The 23601-nt window shown below is 48.2% G+C and overlaps 1 protein-coding gene across 6 annotated transcripts in view; it reads right to left on the bottom strand.

The window, feature by feature from the left end:
• The window catches only part of KLHL25 (kelch like family member 25), a 51556-nt gene that overhangs the window by 24397 nt on the left and 3558 nt on the right, over positions 1–23601 (bottom strand). For 2 of the 6 annotated variants that reach the window (XM_025271579.3, XM_025271580.3), the window contains exon 2: positions 8804–8849. The exons of 2 other annotated variants lie outside the window; for them this stretch is intronic. Coding sequence is in view for 2 of the 4 variants with exons in the window: in XM_025271576.3 (XP_025127361.1) it covers positions 11266–11272 (7 nt within the window). In the remaining 2 variants the exon portion in view is untranslated. Of the gene's footprint in view, positions 1–8803; positions 8850–11265; positions 11407–23601 lie in introns of those variants that run through there. 2 more of the 6 variants (XM_025271576.3, XM_006065720.4) reach the window with 2 other exon arrangements.

Genomic DNA, 23601 nt, shown 5'->3' with positions numbered 1-23601 from the left:
CCCACACGTCGACAGACAGGCCGCCTAAAGCGGTACTGAGCTCACATCACCTCTAAACACACCACTGGACACAGCCCTGCCCACCACAGGGACAAGACCCAGCTCCACGTACAGTGGGTAGACACCAGTCCTGCCCACCAGGAAGCCTGAACAAGCCCCAGGACCAGCTGTAAATGGAAAGTAACCTTTAAAAATTGTATAAAAATAACAATAAATGAAAAATCTTTAAAGATTAAAAGCAGAAAGGACCACAAAATGTACCTCTGTAATAGAATGCTGTACCAAAAATTAAAAAAATTAAAATTAAAAAAATTTTTTAACTTAAAAAAAAAATACACTAGAAAGAGTTAATAGCAGAATAACTGAGGCAGAAGAACAAATGATTGAGCTGAAAGACAGTGTTGGAAATCACTGCAGCGTAACAGAATGAAGAAAAAAGAATGAAAGAAATGAGGAGAGTGTCAGAGACCTCTGGGACAACATTAAACACACCAACAATGGCACCGTAGGGGTCCCAAAAGGAAACGAACAGACCTGAGAAAATATCTGAAGACATAAGAGCTGAAAACTTCCCCAACACAAGAAAGGAAACACTCAAGCCCAAGAAGCACAGTCTCATACAAAATAAACCCCAAGAGGAAAAGAATGAGACATATATTAATCAAACTGAAAAAAATTAAAGACAAGGAAAAATTACCAAAAGCCCAAGAGAAAAGCAACAAATAATGTATAAGGGAATCCCCATAAGGTAACAGTTGGTTTTTCAGAAGAAACTCTGCAAGCCAGAAGGGAGTAGCACAATATATTTAAAGTGATGAAAGGAAAAAAAATACTACAACCTACAACCAAAAATACTCTATCCAGCAAGGTTCATCATTCAGATTTGGTGGAGAAATCAAAAGCTTTACAGACAAGAAAAAGCTAAGAGAATTCAGCACCGCCAAACCAGCCTTAAATCCTAAAGGAACTTCTCTACGTGGAAAAGAAAAGGCCCAAGTACAATAGAGTCAAGACTATTACAAATGGGAAAACCCATCAGTAAAGGCAAACACGAAGGCAAACGAAGTACATTAAACATCTACACGTTAAACATAGTATCAAAGCCAGCAATTGTGAGTAGATGAGAATACAAATGCAGGATACTGGAAATGCACTGGAAAAAAGAGGCCAGCAACCTAAAACAGACTGGCACATAAATACCAAACCTGCAAAAGCAAAACCCCCCAGGAACTACAAACCAAAAATCTGCAGTAAATACACATGCAATGAAGAAAAAGCAATCCAAATACAACACTAAAGACAGACATCAAATCAAAAGACTACAAAAGAAGAGAAGAAATAAGACCTACAAAAATAACACAATTAAAATGGCAATAAGAACATACATATCAATAATTAGCTTAGATGTAAACAGATTAAATGCTCCAAACGAAAGACATGGGCTGGCTGAATGGGTATAAAAACAAGACCTGTCTGTGTGGTGTCTACAAGGGACACGCTTCAGATCTAGGCACAAATACAAAGTGAGGGGATGGGAAAAGGGGCTCCACGCAAATGGAGATCGAAAGAAAGCTGGAGCAGCGATACTCGTATCAGACAAAACAGACTACAAGAGACAAGGAAGGTCACTACACAATGATGGAGGGATCAGTTCAAGATGTAACAGCTGTAAATACCTGCGCACCCAACATAGGAGCCCCTCAATACGTAAGGCAAACACGAACAGCCGTAAAAGAAGTACTTGACAGTAACACAGTAAGAGTGAGGGACTTCTCTGGACAGACACCTAGACAGAAAATCACAGGGAAATACAGGCCTTAAATGACACATTAGACCAGATGGACTGAACTGGTGTTTATAGAACACTGCATCCAAAAAGCAGCAGAACACCCTCTCTTCTCAACGGCACATCATACATTCTCCAACAGAGAGTCACATCTTAGGTCACACATCAAGCCTCGGTAAACTTGAAAAAAACCGAAATCATATCATCATGCATCTTGTCCAGCCACAATGCTGTGAGATTAGAAATCAATTACAGAGGCAAAAAACTATAAAAAACACAAAACCTGGAGGCTTAACGATATGTTACTAAACCATCAGTGGATCACAGAAGTCAAAGAGGAAATCAAAAGATACCTTGAGACAAATGAAAACACAAATATGATAATCCAAAACCTATGGGATGCAGCAAAAGCAGTTCTATGAGGGAAGTTTACAGTAGTACAGTCTTACCTGAGGAAACAAGAAAAATCTCAAATAACCTACCCTTATACCCAAAGCAACTAGAGAAAGAACAAAAAAATCAAAATACCCAAAGTGACTAGAGAAAGAACAAAAAGACCCAAAGTTAGAAAAAAAGAAATCATAAAGATCAGAGCAGAAATACATTTGATCGTAGCCCAAAGGCCCAGAAATGATAAAGAACAGAAATAAATGAAATAGATAAGAAAATTAAAAAAAAATCTATAAAAGTAAAACCTGGTTCTTTGAAAATATAAACAGTTGATAAATTGATAAATTTTAGTCAAACTCCAAGAAAACAAGGGAGAGGGCTCAAATCAATAAAAACAGAAATGAAAAAGGAAAACTTAAAATGAACACCACAGAAATACAAAAGATCATGAGAGACTACTACATGTATATGCCAGTAAAATGGACAACTTAGAAGAAATGGAAAAATTCTTAGAAAGATACACACTTCCAAGACTGAAGCAGGAAGAAATTGAAAATATGAATAGGCCAATTACAAGTACTAATATTGAAACCATGATTTAAAAACGTCCAACAAACAAAAGTCCAGGACCAGGTGGTTTCACAGGCGAGTCTATCAAGTATTTAGAGAAGAGTTAACACCTACGCTTCTGAAACTTGTTCAAAACACTGCAGAGGAAGGAACAGATCCCAAGCTCACTTTACAAAGCCACCATCAACCTGATACCAAAGCAGACAAAGACATCACCCCCCACCCCGCTGCCAGAAGAAAATTACAGGCCAGTATCACTGATGAGGGGCTTCCCTGGTGACTCAGATGGTAATGCATCGCCTGCAGTGCAGGAGACCCAGGTTCAATCCTTGGGTTGGGAAGATCCCCTGGAGAAGGGAATGGCTACCCACTCCAGTATTCGTGCCTGGAGAATCCCATGGACAGTGAACACAGACACAAAAATAATTAACAAAATACTAGCAAACTGAATCCAGTAATACATTAAAAGGATCATACACCACCATCAAACGGGATTTATCCCAGGGATACAAGGATTCTTCAATATTATACGCCACATTAACAAATGCCATCACACTCGAGTGTTATATACCACATTAACAGACCGAAGAATAAAAACCACATGATCATCTCAGTAGATGCAGAGAAAGGTTTTGACAAAATTCAACACCCACTTATGGTAAAGACTCTGCAGAAAGTGGTCACAAAGAAAATATACCTTGACATAATATAGGCCATATATGACAAACCCACATCTAACATCATTCTCGATGGGGAAAAACTGAAAGCATTCCCTTGAAGATCAGGAACAAGTCAGGGATGTCCACTCTCACCACTTTTATTCAATGTGGTTTTGGAAGTCCTAGCCACACCAATCAGAGAAACAAAAAGAAATAAAAGGAATCCAAATTGGAAAAGAAGTAAAACTGTGATTGTTTGCAGATGACACGATACTACTATACACAGAAGACCCTTAAGATGCTACCAGAAAACCACTAAAGCTCGTCAGTGAATCTGATAAAGCTGCAGGATATGGAATTAACACAAAGAAATCTGTTGCATTTCTATATACTTGGCACCCCACTCCAGTACTCTTGCCTGGAAAATCCCATGGGTGGAGGAGCCTGGTAGGCTGCAGTCCATGGGGTCGCTAAGAGTCTGACATGACTAAGCGACTTCACTTTCACTTTCACTTTTCACTTTCATGCCTTGGAGAAGGAAATGGCAACCCACTCCAGTGTTCTTGCCTGGAGAATCCCAGGGACGGGGGAGCCTGGTTGGCTGCCGTCTACAGGGTCGCACAGAGTTGGACACGACTGAAGCGACTTAGCAGCAGCAGCAACAAAAGATCAAAAAGAGAAATTAAGGAAACAATCCCATTGACCACTGTATCAGAAAGAATAAAATACCAAGGAATAAACCTACACAAGGAGACAAGAGACCTGTAGACTGAAAACGAGAAGACACTGATGGAAGAAATCAAAGATGACACAGAGATAGGACTGGAAGACGCAATAGTTAAAATGACTCCACCACCAAAGGCAATCTACAGACCCAATGCAATCCCTAGCAAATTCCCAAGAGTATTTTTCACAGAACTAGAACAAAAATTCTTAAGTTTGTATGGAGACACAAAGGACCCTAACAGCCAAAGCATTCCTAAGAAAGAAAAACAGAGTTGAAGGAATAAGACTCCCTGACCTCAGACTATACTACGAAGCTATCGTCATCAAAACAGTATGGTGCTGGCACAAAACCTGACTAGATCAATGGAACAGGACAGAAAACTAAAACATAAACCCCAGTACCTGTGCTCAACTGATCTATGACCAAGGAGGCAGGAATAACAATGGAGAAAGGACAGTCTCTTCAGGAAGTGATGCTGGGAAAACTGGACAGCTACATGTAAAATAATGAAATCAGCACATTATTTAATGCCATACGCAAAAATAAACTCAAAATGGATCAAAGACCTAAACGTAAGGCCAGACACTATAAAACTCTTAGAGGATAACAGAGGCAGAACACTCTTTGACATAAATCACAGCGATATCTTTTTGGGCCCACCTCCTAATGAAAATAAGGACAAAAATAAACAAGTGGGATCTAATTAAACTTAAACGCTTCTGCACAGCAAACGAAACCATAAACAAATGAAAAGACAACCCACAGAATGGGAGAAAATACTTGCAAACAATGTGATCAACAAGGAATTAATCTCCAAAATATACAAACAGCTCCTGCTGCTCTGCATCCAAAAAACAAACAACTCAATCAAAAAGTGAGCAGAGGATCTAAACAGACATTTCTCCAAAAAAGACATACAGATGGCCAACAAACACATGCAAAGATGCTCAACATAGCTTATTATTATTAGACAAATGCAAATCAAAACTACAATGAGACATCACCTCACACAAATGAATATGTGTGTATATCTAATTGAATCATCCTGCTGTACCCCTTAAACTGACATTATAAATCAACTATACTCCAATAAAATAAAAAATATATAAAAATAAATGTTTCAAAATTGCCCCCTCCTCCCAAAAAAAGGCACCAAATAATAAGGGGTCCAGCTCATCCCTTCCCTGCTCCTTGGAAAGTTACCCAAATAAACAAGGAAACAAGCCAAGGGGCAAAACATTCAGAAGAAAACTTGCCAAGCTCTCCAAAGATTCCAGTGCCACTCTCAGAGAAAAAGGCACCGGAGGAGACCAGAGCTGCATTTTGGAGGTCACTCTTTGGGAAGCCCAGCTCTGGCCTGGATCACTCACCCCTCCCTGCCTTGCACCCCCAGCCAGGTGTCAGCAATTTTCTGAATAAGGGTGTCAACTCCATCCTTCCAGGCCAGAGGGAGCTAGAAAAGCCCAGGGCCCAGCTGAGGGGCTGCAGGTAATGTTCTCACCTGCTCATCCTCCACAAACTTTCTGAACAACTCCCACATGCCAGGCAGGGAGACAGGTTCCTGCCCCAGCAGGGCTGCACTCTGGGGTTGGCAGTAGGGAAGGGGGCAGACAAGACCTGGCAGCAGTGAGCACACAAAGCAGGGAACAGGGCACTTTCACGTCCTCGAAGTTCTATGAAGAAAATAAAAAGGCGGTGGGCCACCAGGCAAGACAATGACAGTGGGTTCTTTCAGGCCCCTTTGAAGAGGGGACACGTGGGCTTAAACTTGAGTGATGCGCGGAGCCAGGATGCATGGAGCCAGGAAGAAAACTTGCCAAGCTCTCCAAAGATTCCAGTGCCACCCTCAGAGAAAAAGGCACCGGAGGAGACCAGAGCTGCATTTTGGAGGTCACTCTTTGGGAGGCCCAGCTCTGTCCTGGATCACTGACCCCTCCCCGCCTGGCAGGGAAGGGAGGCTTCAGGCAGAGAAGCGGCAGGTTGCAGAGGCTGGGTGGAAACCACCGGCCCTACAGGGAAGAGCGAGGCCAGGGATGGGCAGGGACACCATCACACAGGGCCAGGGACTTCCGAGCCCTGGAGCCACACGTGCGCGTGAAGAATTCGCTGCGGACGTGCCAGCTGTAAGAAGCGGACCCCAGCCCGGAGAGGGGAGGGGCAGCATGCACTCTGGAGCCGATCTCCGGCACAGGAACAAGGCCCCTGGAGACAGCCCAGCCCTTCCTGTGTGAGCCTGGGAAAGTGAGTTCACCTCTCTGGGCCTGTTTTTCTCAGCCACAAAAGGAACGATGAAAGCAGCTGCGGCCTCACAGGTTTGTTGGGAGAATTACAGGAGACAAGCATCGGGACGGCCGCGCCCTCGCCCTCTCACCCAGTCGGCTGTTTTATTACTGCTGCCATTACCACTGTCAGGGAATAAACTCAGAAGACGACATTCCCCCAGCCTTGCTCCAGCCGCAGCCTTCACTTCTGAATAAAGGGCTTTTTCACTGTCCACTCTGTCCATTTTTAAGTTGATTTTTTTTTTCTTAACAAGTATGCAGTATTTTTGTAGTCAGGAAAAACTCTGAAGGTTTTCTTCAAGCCTGCTGGGTCTGGGTTACTTCTAGAACTGTGATAACGAAGGATTCCAATGCTATCAGATAACACACCCATGCAGGGCTGCATGCTGCAGCCAGGGTCCCGGGAGGGGGCTTCCGAGAGGACACCCCGTGACGCTGCAGCCCAGGTCCCCGCTCTGCCCACACCTGAAGGACGCACACACCTTGGTGAGCTCTTGGGGTGCAGGGGCAGCCATCTGTTCAGGTTTCAAGTGGAAAACAAACTAAGCACCTCATGAAGCAGGCGGATCTCACTGCTAATTGAAAGTAAAATCAGTAACATCGCTGCAACGGAAGTGGAGCCACAGACCCTAGATACAAGTGAACTGTCAATGGGGCCTTTCCCTAGATACTTCTACTTTTCAATGGCCCTTTCTTTGAAAAAAGAGAACCAAAACAAAAACTATACATCTGTTCAAAAGTTGGACATACCTGCAACAGTTTTAAAACTGTTGATGTTTTCCACTGTGCGTTTATTTATTTTGATCTCGTTTTTCAGCTTGGGATTGTGAAGGTTTCAAATCTGCAGGGAAGTCCCGGGAATTGTGTAAGGCATGCCTCCTCGTCTCGCGTGGTTATAGCGTCTGCTGGGTGCTGCTCCGCCCCGCCCCGCGGCCTCACCCCATCCTGGCCTCATCACAAGCCCTGGCCCTCCGGCAGGGCACTGGGCTGGCCGTGGGGGCGGTTCTAGAACACAGCGAGGCTCAGCCAAGTGGTGAGGCTGTCTGCCTCATACACAGCCTGGCAGTAAGTGGGGCTTCTCTTCGGGTAGCATAGAATGTCCTGTGTCAAACAGCAACCCGGAGAGAGGGGCAGAGGCCGCCCCTGAGGTCACCCCCACAGACAGAAGCCCAACCCTTCCACCCCTCTGATGAGGCACCTGTGGGGCAGCCAGGCACCTACCTGCCGTCCTGAGGCCGCGAGCAGCAGTGCCACCGCAAAAGGGTCTCACACACATGCACACACTCACACACGCTCCCAGGCGGGTAGTGACCCTGTCCGCCCACACCCAAAGTCAGGAAGGGACAGGGGGTCCCAGAGGACCCAGAGGAGCGGGCAGAAACCTCAGGGCCTTCTCCACGTTCTCCGGCCTTTTCACTTGATGCACACGATTGTTAAGCACGCTTTAAGTGCAGCCACTGAGCTCTCATGATTGATATAGCCAGGTCCCAGGCGGACACGGTCTCTGGTCATCAGGGCTATTATTCTGAGCTGATAGATGCTGTGTGGATGGACACCAGCTCCACCGGGGTGGGTGGGCTGCCCCCGGAGGAAGGGTCTGGGTGGCACGCTGCCCTGGCATCTCCCGGGCAACAGGCTTTCTTCCCAGAAGAGGCAGAGGACAGGAGGTAAGGGGTCAAGGCCCGTGAAAGGCTGCTGAAAGATGAAGCAACACCTGTTGCAAAGAATCAGCGGGGAATTTAGTTGGGAAGGGAGCCAGATGGAGCGCCTGACTACCACGTACCCACACTGTGCTGGGCATCTTACATGGAAGATTTCATCCTCATAGCCAAGTCTGACAAGGTGATGACTAGGTTTTAATCAAGATGGGCTAGGCTGGGCTGCAACAACCAACACCCCCGAGTCTCAGTGGCGCTGGGGGGAGAGATATTCCTTGCTCATGTGGCGTGCTCTGTGGGTTAGCTGGTGGTGGGGGCGAGGGGGTGGAGAGTGCTCTTCTTATCACTGTCACTCTCGGCGCCCCAAATGACACCATATCACCAGTCACCATGCCACCGGGAAGAGAGAAAGCTCTGGCAAGTGCGGCACTGGTATTTGGCTTAGAAGGACACACATCACTTCTGCCCCCATCTCACTGGCCAAAACTAGGCTTCCCAGGTGGCGCTAGTGGTAAAAGAACCTACCTGCCAATGCAGGAAACTTAGAGAGACATGGGTTCGACTCCAAGGTTGGAAGGATGCTCTGGAGGAGGAAATAGCAACCCACTCCAGTATTCTTGCCTGGAGAATCCCATGGACAGAGGAGCCTGGCGGGCTACAGTTCATGGGGTCGCAGAGAGTCAGACACGACCCAAATGACTTAGCACACGCAGTTACGTGGCTTCACTCACCTAGAAGAGCATCAGAGGTGGGATCCTACCACACGGCCTCCCAGTTCTGTAATTTACAAATAAGAAAACGGCAGCTCAGAGACGAATGGGGATTACAGCGGTACTACTACTACTAAACCACATGATGAGCACGGACTGTGTACCAGGCTCTGTGCTGAGTGCTTTTTACAGGCTGGGCCACTGGGCAAGATGTGGAATGACGCCCTGAAATGACTGCCACACGTCCAGCCCAGCAGATGCAGCCACGGAGGGTCGGCGCCCCTGCTTCTGCCCAAGACCCCCTCCGCTGGGTGTGAGCTCCACGAACCAAGTGAGACAGGCCCACAGGCACACCCCAGAGCTCAGCCATTATTACTGAAAAGACAACACAAAAGAGGCGGCAAAATACAAAAGATGAAGATCCCCAGGAATCACAGCCCCGACACAGACACAGACGTTCTCATGGGGGTGAGGCAGTCAGGAGGTGGTGGGCTGGAACACTGTCCTACGGAGGCAGCCACTGGCTCTTGGAGGACTGAAAAAACTCTTGTGTGTTTCAGGTACGAAGCACAGACACATGTACCGAACACAGACATACAGTGTTAGCCGCTAGGTCGAGTCCCATGGACTGCAGCCCTCCAGGCTGCCCTGCCCATGAGATTCTCCAGGCAAGAATGCTGGAGTGGGTTGCATGCCCTCCTCCAGGGGATCTTCCCGACCCAGGGATCAAACTCTCCTGCATTGCAGACAGATTCTTTACCATCTAAGCCACCAGGGAAGGTTAAGTATATCCGTATAGTATACCTGGTATTAAAATTTATGCAGGGGAAGGGCAGGGTTGAATGCAATTAGGAATAAAAGATCCCAAAAGGTTTGTAGGGAAGTGATTAAGGTTGAGAAATACTGAAAAGAGTAACTATTTTCACTTTGGCTTCTTCTTTTCAGCCTTTATCCCCAAACATTTTACACTGTTGCGGTTACGGAACACTATTTTACATTGTTTTTACCCGTTCACAGTTGGCATGCTCCATTCACCACTGAACACAGATTGACTAGGGCCTCCTGAGTGCAAACACTGGGATGAACCTGCGCAGTCTCTCTGCCTGGCTGTAATTTTTAATGTCTGCGCAGTATAGAACCACCATGACTGACTAATTCATTCATCCATAGTTTTGAATTTGTATCCAACAACGTCTTTGTGCTGTGGTGTGCTTGGTTGCTCAGTCACGTCCGGCTCTTTTGCGACCCCATGGATTTTAGCTCACCAGGTTCCTCTGTGCACAAGATTTCCCAGGCAAGAATACTGGAGCGGGTAGCCATTCCCTTCTCCAGGGGATCTTCCCAAACCAGGGATCGAACCCAAGTTTCTTGCATTGCAGGCAGATTCTTTACATCTGAGAAACCAGGGAAGTTTGCTTGCCCTGAACGGTGAATTATGCTACTCTCTAGAGGGCTTCCCTGATGGCTCAGTTAGTAAAGAATCCTCCTGCAATGCAGGAGACCCCGGTTGGATTCCTGGGTCAGGAAGATCCCCTGGAGAAGGGATAGGCAACCCACTCCAGTATTCTTGGGCTTCCCTGGTGACTCAGCTGGTAAAGAATCCAGCTCCAATGCAGGAGACCTGAGTTCGATCCCTAGGTTGGGAAGATCCCCTGGAGAAGGGAAAGGCCACCCACTCCTGTATTCTGGCCTGGCGAATTCCATTGACTGTATAGTCCATGGGGTCACAAAGAGTCAGACGTGACTGAGCAACTTTCACTTTGAGATAAAAATCTTTGGAGAATTATTACAGACGTTTGATGTCAGATTGTCCTAGCAGCTCTGTTCACCCTGCTTCATGAAAGCAACCTGGCAACAAAGAGGCTTCTTTCAGCTTAGACAGGGATGGCTCAGATGCCTCCAAATTCAGTGGGGCAGGGAGACGCTGCCACCTCGGCTCCACTGCTGCGTCCTGCTGCTCCTCAGCTCGCTGGGGCCTCCCGGACCATCTCTGGCCCTGAGACTGGGGGTCTGCAAGCCCAGCTGTTGCTGCAAACAGGAGCAGGGCCAATGAAACGGACATCCCAGCTCTCAGAGGGGACAAAGAGCTCGGCGCTCAGGTTTGCCCATCTGTTGAATTCACTTGTTTCCTTTCAGTTATCCAGAGCGAGACAGAGCGGAGAAACAAAGCTGGGGGCAGAGAACAGCCCCCGCGCAAAGCAAACATCGCCACCCGGTCCTGGGTTCCTCCTTCGCCAGCAGGACTGGCTGGGCCCTTGGCAAACAGAGGTGGTGCGGGGGCTGGGGACGGGGAGGGAGGCTGTCTCTCTTCCTGTCTGGCCCCCTGAAAGATCTGCAGCGGCCCACAGATGGAGCCATTAAGAGCACTCTGGCCTAGATATCACTTTCAGCAAGCCACCTGGAGTGACAGCCTGGGAGGAAAATGAACATACAGAAAAAGAGAGAAGAGGGGGAAAAAAAATAGTCAAGCACCAGCCACTTACGGGTCATGAGCTGCTTTCTCCCGGTGTTCCAGAAGCTCCTTCTAGCTCAGGCTGGCAGTGTCGAACCAGAATGGGAAGGTGCCTCAAGCGTCAAAGCCCAGGACACAGCTCTGGGTGTCCCCTCCCGTGGGGAGGGCGGAGGGCAGGGGCATGTGGCTAGACAGCGCTTTGGCAAGATGTTTCAAAAGGACAGAAGCACGTGCCCTCTGCCCCAGCCTCTCCACACCCAGGACTCCTGCCCTCTGTTGCCTTTTGGCTACAAGCAAAAGATTGCAAATGCCTCGATGTTTATGGGTGAGAGGCCCAGTTAAAGAAACGGTGGTTCATTCATACAGTGGAGTACTACAGGACTATATTATATATATACACACACACACACAATAAGCAACTGGCTTTCTCTGCTAAAATGAGCCGTGCTGTGAATAGGAGGCTGCCTCTTATATCTGTTAAAAACCGACTACCTAGTCACACACACAGACCCGTAGTACACATACACCTGCTGGGTTTGCACAGACTGTCTCAGTAGGCTGAGCAAGAAACCCAGTTGACAGTAGGTACTGCTGGTGAGAACAGTGAGGAGAGTCTTTGCCTCACAACCCCAAGAACCTGACGGATGCTACGCCAGACCCAGGTCACTTTTTTTTTTTTTTAACCCTGCTGTGAGCGAGTGTTTCTCCCAAGCCCTGTACAAGCCTTCTTTCACTGTATTCCTATGGCACCTCTTCAAGGCCATCATTGTCCCCATTACACAGATGGGAAAACTGAGGCTCAGAGAAGGCAAGAAATATGCACATGTCCTCAGTACTCAGAGCTGTTTTGCTCCAGAGTCCCTGCTCACACAGGGCGCCCAGTATGGCACGCTGTGATGACCTAGACGGGTGGAATGGGAGAGGTAAGGGAGGCTCAAGAGGAAGGGGATATATATATATATGTGTGTGTGTGTGTGTGTGTGTGTGTGTGTGTGTGTGTGTGTATAATTGTGACTGATTTGGGTTGCTTTGTGGCAGAAACCAACACAACACTGTAAAGCAATTATCCTCCAATTAAAAAATAAAAAAGAAATAAAAGAAAAACCCTAATGAACTTTTGGGGTTCAACCTAATACCTTTTTCAAGCTGGAATGAAGATTGCCGGGAGAAATATCAATAACCTCAGATATGCAGATGACACCACCCTTATGGCAGAAAGTGAAGAGGAACTAAAAAGCCTCTTGATGAAAGTGAAAGTGGAGAGGGAAAAAGTTGGCTTAAAGCTCAACATTCAAAAAATGAAGATCATGGCATCTGGTCCCATCACTTCATGGGAAATAGATGGGGAAACAGTGGAAACAGTGTCAGACTTTATTTTTCTGGGCTCCAAAATCACTGCAGATGGTGATTGCAGCCATGAAATTAAAAACGCTTACTTCTTGGAAGAAAAGTTATGACCAACCTACATAGCATATTGAAAAGCAGAGACATTACATTGCCTACAAAGGTCCGTCTAGTCAAGGCTATGGTTTTTCCTGTGGTCATGTATGGATGTGAGAGTTGGACTGTGAAGAAAGCTGAGTGCTGAAGAATTGATGCTTTTGAACTGTGGTGTTGGAGAAGACTCTTGAGAGTCCCTTGGACTGCAAGGAGACCCAACCAGTCCATTCTAAAGGAGATCAGTCCTGGGTGTTCTTTGGAAGGAATGATGCTAAAGCTGAAACTCCAGTACTTTGGCCACCTCATGTGAAGAGTTGACTCATTGGAAAAGACTCTGATGCTGGGAGGGATTGGGGGCAGGAGGAGAAGGGGACGACACAGGATGAGATGGCTGGATGGCATCACCGACTCGATGGACGTGAGTCTGATTGAACTCCGGGAGATGGTGATGGACAGGGAGGCCTGGCGTGCTGCGATTCATGGGGTCACAAAGAGTCGGACACGACTGAGCGACTGAACTGAACTGAATACTTTTTTCAGCAAAGAAAGGACTAAGGTTTTAATGTGAAATTTTAATCTTGAGAAGTTAGCAGGCTTAAAGAATTGCAAAGTTAGCTTCCAAAACATCTTAACTGTGTTTCTGTGCTATACTAAGTCCGTTTCATAATACATTTGTATCTATACAATGTTCATGAAAAGTGCAAGTGTTAGTTGCTCAGTCGGGTCCAACTCTTTGCGACCCCATGGACTGTAGCCCGCCTCTGTCCCTGGAATTCTCCGGGCAAGAATACTGGAGTGGGTAGCCACTGATCACCCAGTGATCGAACCCAGGTCTCCCACACTGCAGGCGGACTCTCTATCATCTGAGCCGCCAGGAAACTGCCGTACACAAATCACTGCTCAGTAACCAGCAGCACTGTCTTCCCTGTGTTTATCCAAGGGAAATGAAACCATGTTCACTCAAAAACCTGTATACAAATTATTACAGCAGCTTTATTCCTGATTATAAAAACTTGGGAAAAAACAAATAAACCAAAAAACCCACCAAAAAAACCCAAAGTCCCTGCTCAAATGGCACCTCATGAGCTGTTGAGAAAGAAGAAACTTCCTGGCTGCAAAGGCTGGGTATGCCTGACCAGGAAATGCTGTTTTTAATGAAAAGCACTTGATTTCTCAAGTGCCTCGCTGCCACTTGGCAGACGTGAGCCCTCCTTCCTGGGCCTCTGGAGAGGAGGCAGGGTGAGGCTGTGTGCTCGCAGCTGGCCAGGCCCCATGCCACCCTGAAGCACGCGTGACACATCTGACAGTAATGTGAGGACGCAGACCCGGCCTGCGATAACAGGCTCTCTCCTGGGCGCCTGCCTTCCTCCCTGCCTGGGGAGCAGGGACTTCGGTCTGGGACCTCCCCACTGGCCAGCGCTGCCAGCAAAGCCACCTCTGTACTGCAGAGCTTATGCCAGGTATTCAGACATTCAGTCCCTCAGCTTCCACATCTGTAAAATGGGTGTGAAGATAATCACACCAAACTAGCAGGATCCCTGAGGGACTGAAGGGGAAAACAGAGGAACAGAGCTGGGTGCTGGGCTCATATCCGGCCCCCAGCTTGCAGGGGCTTTGCCTTGCACAGCTGTTCTCAAATGGTTTGGTCTCAGGGTCTTTTCACAATTTCAAAGTGACTGAGGGCCCTAAGGGGCTTCTGCTACGTGGTTCAACCTACTGATATTTATCACATACAAAATTAAAATTGAGACAAAATTGAAATGTATACTAGTTAACTAAAAAATAATAATAAACTTGCTATATGTTAGCATAAATAAGTTGTTTTTCATAAATCTAATTTCAAAAAATTTTTGTATTAACAGCCAGATTCTCTATCTGCTTCTGCATCCAATTTATTGTTAAAAGTGTTTTTTTTTTTTAATTGAAATATAGTTGATTTACAATATGGTACTAATTTCAGGTGTTCAAAGTGACTGTTACATATATATATATATATATATATATAGTAGATTATTTTCTATCATAAATTATTACAAGATACTGAACGTAGGTCCCAGTGCTATTCAGTAAATCCTCATTGCTTATTTTATATATCGTAGTATGTATCTATGAATCCCATACTCCTAAACATTGTAAAATATTTTCATTGAAGACTAGTAGAAAATACAGCCTCACCTGGACGGGGAGTTGGTAAAGGGAGGAGATTTTAAGAGCCTCTCCAGATTATTGTGGATATTCCTCTTTGACAAAACGCTAAGACTTGTTGAGCAGTACTTGCTCTGCGGCCTGTGGGATCTTCCCAGACCAGAGATCGAACCCGTATCTCCCGCATTGGCAAGCGGATTATTTACCACTGAGCCACCAGGGTAGCCTGACCAGCAGTTATTTAAAGATCAACTGCAGTGTGGGACCCGAGCCGTGTGGTGAACATACATACTCTGACCTTCCCGTCTTCCGGTCTATCTTGCACTCTGGCTCATTTACCCATGCGTGATTTGGTAGCTTTGTGCAATGGTTACTTGGAAAACACTGGTTCACGGGGTTTTGCACTTGGAGAGAATGGGTGAAAAAGGCAAATAATATCTGGGTGTTACTATGAAAACAGCTTTGATGCCGTGGACCCCAAAAGAATCCCAGGGACTTTCTAGCACTATGCTGTGAGAAGCAGAACTTCCTCACCCTCCACGTGTACCATGTTTTTAAAATAAGAACTCAGAAAAAGAAACTGCCATGGAAAGTGATGGGCAGTGACAGGGCAATCACCTGCTCAGAGGGGCTCCTGAGAGCCCCTCCCCAGCATGCGGGCACCGGGCACGCCAGGGCCGCCCTCTGATCCCCACTCGCCAGCCTCCCCTCGGGGCACCCAGGCCCCTCTGCTCCTCCCTCCATCCGCAGATGCTGTCTTCTCGCCACAGGGCCCCTCATTTCCCCCCAAATAACAGTCCTTGGCGGTTTGCAGAGGGCAGGGCCTGAGACAGCAAACTACAGGGGCTGGCGTGGGCTGCTGCCCTTGGGCTTCGCAGCTGATAATTCTTGGTCTCTTGAAATTACACATGTAATGTGTATTTATAGCCAAATACATGGGTGCCCAGAAATTGCAACTCATTCATAGATACATTTTTAGCATATCGTTTGGCCCCACCAAGTTCCATTAAATCCTGCTTCCCGGGTCCCTTGTGTGGCTACTTCTTCCAGAAACAAGGGGCGGGCCTGGCCACTGCAGCCTGGGCTGCCCCTCTCCTGGCACTCCGGTGCCAGACACTTGGTTCTGGACCACCTGCTCAAAAGCCTCCAAGGAGGCTCTGACGTCCAAGTCTCGTTCACTGTTCCCCAGCCCCTCGCCCCCCACCACTCGCTGGGGCACACGCTGGACTTTAAAGCTCTCTCCTCCCCTGTTTTCCTGCTCAAGCCCCACTCCCCCTCTCCGTAAGCCTCCTGGACTTGATATCTGTCTGGCGTGTAAGGACCTCGGACACAGTATTAGGTCGGCCAAAAAGTTCACTCAGGTTTTTCTGTTCCATCCTTCAGAAAACTTCAGACAAATGTTTTAACCAACCCAAAAGATATCTTACAAGTAATTTCTGAGCGCCTGCGAGCTGCTGGGCCCTGAGCTGCACCAGGAGCACAGCAGAGAGTCAGGAGAAGAGTTTTTGTCTTGTCTCCTGTGATTAGGGCTTCCCCAGGGGCTCAGCAGTAAAGACTCCATTTGCCAATGTGGGAGCCCCAGGTTCAATCCCTGGGTCAGAAGAGCACCTGGAGAAGGAAATGGCAATCCACTCCAGTATTCTTGCCTGGAGAATTCCATGGACAGAGGAGCCTGGTGGGTTACGGTCCATGGGGTTGCAAAGAGTCAGACACGACCTAGTGACTAAACAACAATAGCTCCTGCAATTAACATTCTAGTAGCCGTTGGCCTAGGCGGCAGCGCTGTGACATTTCTTCTCTAGCCCAGCAATATCTATTCCTTCAGAGTATCGTGTACTCTGCCTTTATTTTTATCTCCAACTCATTGAGGACGGTATTCTGTGTCTTCTTTGCTGCCTGGAGTACATCAGATGTTCAGTAATATTGCTGAGCAGGGAAGAAGATGAACCACAAATACCCACTGCAATAAGGTTCAAAAATATCCGAGTGAGTGGCCCTCAGTATCTGCTGTGCTAACCTGCAGTGTGACAGGCATGTTTCACACTTAAGTATTTTAAAGGTTGGATGGGAAAGAGCAACCTTCCTCCGTGTTCTAAAGGATGTTCTGCCAATCACAGGACTCAAACTGAAGATGCTGGCCGCAAGCACCTGATGGGGTGGTAAGGTGCTAAGGCCCTGACTCTGAATCCCAGCACTGCTGTGTCTACCCATATGACTGGCCCAAGGTACTTACAGTCTCTGGGCCTCAGTATTTCCATCTGGAAAATGGGGGTGGGGTGGGGGGGGGAATAACTGTTCCTATATCAACAGCTATCCTGAGAATTAAATGAGACAGTCCAGGGTCTTCCCTGGTGGTTCAGTGGTTGGGAGTCTGCCCTCCAATGCAGGGGATGAGGGCTTGATCCCTGCTTGGGGAACTAAGATCCCACACGCCACAGGGAAAGACCACACACCACAACTAAGACCCAACACACCCAAATAAATAAAAGACAGCCCATGTAAAGAGCACAGTGAGACACACAAAATTCACTCAAGAGAACAGAGATTACTAATACTGCTGCTATCATAATCCCTGTTGACATGAGCCCTTAGCAGAAAAAGTCAAAGATGACTCTCTCCACCCCATGACCATGTTACCTACATGGCAAAGTGAGTTGCAGACATAACTGATGATGTTACTAACTAATCAGGAGTCCTTAAAATAGAGAGATGCTCTGGGTGGGCCTGGCTTAATCACATGAATCCTCTAAAGCAGAGTCTTCTCCAGCTGACTGCAGGAGTGGACGTCAGAGATCTGAAGCAGGGAAGGACCTGAGGGTCCTGCTGGCCTGGAGGTGGGGTGGGGTGAAAGGGTATTTGGCATGGAGTTAAGGAGCCCACTTACTGACAGCCAGGGAGGAGAGGGACCTCAGTCCTACAACCACCAGGAACTTGAGTCTCCCAACAACCTGAATGAGCCTAGAAGCAGAATCCCCCTCCCACCCCCAACCCAAGGCCTCAGGATAAAGGCCCAGTCCAGCTGGCACTTGACCCTGGACTTGTGACAGCCTAGGTGGAGAATTCAGTTGAGTCAGTCCAAGCTCCTGACCCAGAGAACTGTGAGCTAATAGACAGGTACTAAGCCACTAAGTTAGTACTGATCTGTTAGGCAGCAACAGAAGCTAACATAAGCCCTGCCTGTCCTCTAGCCATAATGCATATACATTAAAAACATCAGGTGGGGACTTCCCTGCTGGTCCAGTGGCTAAGACTCTGAGCTCCCAATCTATGGGGCATGGGTTTGATCCCTGGTCAGGGAAGTAGGTCCCACATGCTGCGACTAAGATTTCTCCTGCTGCAACTAAACATCCGCCACAACAAAGACTGAAGATCCCGTGTGCCACAACGAAGGCCTGGTACAGACAAATATTAAAAAAAAAAAAAATCAGGTGCTTGTCCAACGGGGACAACTGGCACTTTCTGGGTCCTTACTGCTACACAGGTGATGCTCTACAGCAGGGTCTGTCTAACCCGCCTCTACCCCTAGCACTCAGCAGTGTGGCTATCACATGGTGGGTTCTAAATAATTTCATTTGATAAGATTTCAACTTCCCGGGCAGTCAGGAACAGAATGACTTACAGCTGTCCAGGCTGGCTTCACCACCGTGCGACCCATCACAAGGTCAAGGTGCCCCAATCAGGGCACCAATCTGGGCAAATCCCAGCAAAGGTCTCTTTCTGGCCTGGAGGAAAAACCCCAGACACTGCAGGCAGTTCAGAGGAAGTCACCCAGCACCCAGGGTAGGTATGTGTCCACAGGCAAATGAGTCTCACTTTACACATGCACGGACCATGCTGCGGTCCCGGCCTCGAGCTGTGGCAGCCTCCCAGGGCTCAGCTGACCAGCCAAACCCTGACATTTTGCTTGTATTGTAATTGTACCTTCCTGTAAAAAAGTCCTAGTTGGAGCGGTAAAAATAGCAGCTGCAACTTCCTGTGACACGGACAGGCCAGTCCATCCCACTGCCTGGAACTGAACCTGGGGACTCCATCTGACTCCGACTCCACGAAGCCCCTCTGAGCTGGGCTGGGTGTGCAGTGAGGGGGCACCTAGCCAGAAAGCCCTGCCCTGCCCCCGCTGACTGCCAACTCCTGCGTGAGATACTCCCCTCACTCTCTCCATTAAAAACCCAGCCCCAATAACTGCAAAAAGATCTCCCCTGGTGGCTCAGTGGTAAAGAACCTGCCTGCTAATTCAAGAAATGCAAGTTTGATCCCTGGGCCTGGGAGATCCTCTGGAAGAGGAGATGGCAACCCACTCCCTTATTCCTGCCTGGGAAATCCCGTGGACAGAGGATCCAGCCTGCTACAGTCCATGGGGTCGCAGAAGAGACGGGCATGACTTGGTGACTGAACAACAACAAATAAAGGCAGAAACACATCTGCAGCTACGGCCGCCGCCGCCTCGCCTCCTGCTCACTGGCTGCAGAGCTAAAAAGGCAGGACGCCTCCTGACCAGAGCCCTCTGGGAGTGCCACTGTCCTCTTGTTCATATGCTGTCACCCTGCTCAGTTCACCTTCCTGTCCGTGGCCCTGCGGCCGTCCCAACCAGGTCAGGCTGACGCCTTCACCAGGCCTGAGGTCCCATGCTGCTGCAGGGGAACTGTAGCCAAGCCTGGATGCTGCTTGCTCCTCAAGACAGGGGCTCACCATGTCACAGCCCACTTGGGGAAGGACAGGAGAGCCTGGCTGGATGTCCCCAGGCTCCTGAATCCCAGTGGAGATGAATTTCTCTAGGGACTCCGGTCCACCAGCTTCCCTACCTCCCCCACTGTGGGGCCTGAGGCTCCAGGACCCATCTTTCCTTCATTAGGCCCCACAGTTTCCCTGCCTGTCTCCACATCAAGTACAAAAGCTCTTGGGTCAATCTTTTGCTTATTTTAAAGCCTCCCATTACAGGAAAACAGACAAAGACCCCCAAAGTAATAAACATGGCAATCCACAAAGTTCTAGGAGCCCCAGCCTTTGGCCTCTGGAAATAGTAACAGACTTTATTTTCTTGGGCTCCAAAATCACTGCAGATGGTGACGGCAGCCACAAAATTAAAAGATGCTTCCTCCTTGGAAGAAAAGCTATGACAAATCTAGACAGCATATTAGAAAGCAGAGATGTCACTTTGCCAACAAAGGTCCATAGAGTCAAAGCTATGATTTTTCCAGTAGTCATGTACGGATGTGAGAGTTGGACTATAAAGAAAGCTGAGCGCCAAGAACTGATCCTTTCGAACTATGGTGTTGGAGAAGACTCTTGAGAGTCCCTTGGACTACAAGGAGATCAAACCTGTCAATCCTCAAGGAAATCAATCCTGAATATTCACTGGAAGGACTGATGGTGAAGCTGAAGCTCCAATACTTTGGCTACCTGATGCAAAGAGCCGACTCATTGGAAAAGACCCTGATGCTGGGAAAGATTGAAGGCAGGAGGAGAAAGGGACGGCAGAGGATGAGATGGTTGGATGGCATCACCGACTTGATGGACATGAGTTTGAGTAAGCTCAAGGAGACAGTGAAGGACAGGGAAGCCTGGCGTGCTGCAGTCCATGGGGTCTCGTAAAGAGTCAGGCACTACTTAGCGACTGAATAAAAGATAAAGGAGGGATCAGTCTGTGGTGATCAATGCCCCTTTCTGAGCCTTTCCCTGGACCAGCTAGAGAATTTTCTCTACCCTCCTGGGCTGGATGAGGCCTCCTCCATCTCAGGGATGCAAGGCAGACATCCCACCTAAAGCCATCCCAGCCCCTCCCCTGGACACACTAGCTGCTTAGAAACACTCACATCCGTTCAGATGTTCCAGGCTCCAGATAGTCGCCTTTCACTAGTAAAACCCATGATGTCTGCAGAGCTTTTCAGCATAAAATGAACTTTCCGGAATGTTTCCCCATGCACAACACAGAGCAGCCTGGCAGGGGGCAGGGATTAAAAGGGCCTCATTTCACAGATGAGCACGCAGGGTGAAGGCTAAGTCCCCAGCCATGGTCAGGAGACCAGCGAGAGGCAGAGCCAGCGCTCGCTAAACCTTCATCTTCTGGAAAAAACAATGATGGATTACAAAACCAGAAGCCTGAATAAACTGGATCACTTTTTTTTAAAAGGAATATGAGATCATTTTTACCAATCACATTAGCTAAAAAGGAAAACGTAGATAATAGCAAGTATGGGTGGAGAGGTGGGCTCCCAGACACCATCAGTAGGAGAGTAAACTGGCTTATTAGTCTTTGCAAGAAGCATTTAGATTGGACAATGAAAATTTAAAGATCAGAAAGATACATGATCAAGACGTACATGAATTCATGGCTTGTATGGAGGGTTTAAAAAAAAAAAATCAGACACAATCCAAAAGTCCCCTGTTAGGAGACTAAAAGAAAAGAAAAGATAGTGCTTTGGCCATGCTGTGGAATATTACGCAGCTGTGAAAAGGGAACAAGATCCACCCACACACTAAGTGATAGACACTGGAATACTGAGTGCGATCCAAATTACATAAGGACAAAATCTGCATAAGAAAAGGGGGATGAGAAGGGTATGCCCCAAACTGCAGACAGATACCAAGGACCAGGCTGGTTTCATAGCAGGTTCCACTTCTTCTGATACTGTTTGTTGATAAAGGAATCCACCAATGTATGATTGACATTAAAGGTAATAAAACATCTTAAAAGGAACATATTTTCTTGGCCTCTATACATATCAGAAGAGCAGCTTATCTCTGGGTCTCATCTCAAACCTCTCTCCAGCACACAACGTTCATAACCTGTGCACTTGTTTGACACCCTCTTCTTCAGATCCTCCCACGGCTGCATCTTGCTGTCCTGGAGGTCTCGGCTCAACGTTGTCAGCCTAGAGGAGCTTTCTTTAGGCTCCCTAGTCTAAGCGGATGCCCCACCTTGATCCTTTTCCTCACGCTGCCACCCCACCCCACCCACCTCCTGCAGCCCAACCTCAGCTCTATTTATTTATCTACCTGTTGTTTGCCTGCTCCAGTTGAATGGGGGCTCCAGGATGGTAAGGATCTTGCCTTGTTCTCTGCTTCACTGCAGAGCCTGGCAGAAAACAGCTTGCAAAAAAACACTCATTGGGGACTTCCCTTGTGGTCCCATGGTTAAGACTCGGCCTGCTAATGAAGGGGACACAGGTTTGATCCCTGGTCGGGGAAGATCCCACATACCACGGACCAACTGAGCCCGAGAGCCGCAAGTACTGAGCCCGTGCACCGAGAGCCCATGCCCTGCAAAAGAGAAGCTACCACAGCAACAAGCTGAGCACCGCAACTAGAGAGTCATCCCCACTCCCTCTAACTAGAGAAAGCCTGTGTGCAGCAGCAGAGACCCAGCACAGCCAAAAATAAACAAAATTTTAAAAATTCACTGGCCACATGAAGAATCGGGACACCAACGACAGTCCATTTCCTCGTGTGTCCTGTGGCTCTGGTCACATCACTCACAGCCTAGCGCTGAGCCATAACCACCCGGCTAGTTGTCTGTCTCCCAAGCCAGAGGCTGAGTGGAATTCCAAGGACAACCCTCTTTGAAGCTGACTTTCCCCTCCCAGTTCTAGTCCAGGGTGAGCCATTCACAAGGTGCTAAATACATGTTCACTGCCTGAATGGAGCTGTACCTCTTGCTTTATCCGATTTCCAAAGCTGCAAACAACACAGGCCCTCACTCGCAGATTAAGGAACTTGCTGCCTGGGGTCTCGCAAGCCCAGCTGGGACACAGCAGGACTTGAACACTGGATGGAGGATGCAATCACCATGGCTTTCGAGAAAAAAAGCTCCCCCGTATCTCGGCCCTCACCCCAGGCCAGACGAAGCAGATGAATCTGACCTGGCCAACTGCAAACCTGGCAGGCACCTCGTCCTGGAGTTTGAAGGAGCCGAGCCTTCCTTATCTTAACTAGGAGATCAATTCTGGTCAGCCGATGTTGATCTGCGGTCGGCCTCTCCTTCAAGGAGTAGGCAGAAAACCAGCCAGGCTTCCAGTTTCCACCCTATCCCTTGCATGCTACTCTGAGGGGCGGCCGCCAGTCGGAGGCGCCTTCCTGGCAGACAGAAGTGGGTGGGGAGCCACACCGTAGCCAATGTGGGCCTCCCTCTGGCGGTGTCTGACACAGTTCTCCCACGGCCCTGCTCAGCCCCCGCCGCCCGCCTCCTCACACGAGGAGCCATCAGACTGGCCTTGCAGGCACCTCCTTGGCAAAGTGTGGGGAATGCCCAGGGGACACCTGCCAGGCGAGATTCACTCCATCTGTTCCAGAGTGGAGGGAGCAACTTCAGTGCTCCCTCACCTGCTGCCATTCACCCCTGGGCCCCAGACTCCAAGGGGCCAGAGGCAGGGCACAGCCCTGTCCCTCTGGAGTTACCGAGAAAGTCGGACTCAGTTTCCACTCACCCAGAAAGAAAAGGAAGTGGGGCGCTTGCCTACTACCCGCCCCTTTCACTCTACAGATGGAAAAAATGAGGGCCCAGAGAAGGAAGGTGACGTGCCCAAAGGCCCAGCACCCGTCGTCAGAGGCAGAGCTGGGAACCAGGATGCCAGGCTCCTGCCTTCTAATTCAGCTCCTTCCACTCTACCAGCTGCCCCTCGCCCCTCCTGCCCAGGAGAGCTATGCAAGTAACTCGTGCCTTATAAAATGACGTGATACCAAAAATCTTTTTTGAGATTTAACAGCAAGACATTTAATAGATGCACTGTACAGAAGAGCATCCACCCAATTTGCAGAAGAGCAAATCGAGGCCCAGAGAGGTAAG

Source organism: Bubalus bubalis, chromosome 20 (genome assembly GCF_019923935.1).
Source record: "Bubalus bubalis isolate 160015118507 breed Murrah chromosome 20, NDDB_SH_1, whole genome shotgun sequence".
In the NCBI taxonomy this organism is placed as follows: Eukaryota; Metazoa; Chordata; class Mammalia; order Artiodactyla; family Bovidae; genus Bubalus; species Bubalus bubalis.
Note: the sequence above shows the minus strand (reverse complement) of the source record. Positions and strands in the feature narration are given on the sequence as shown.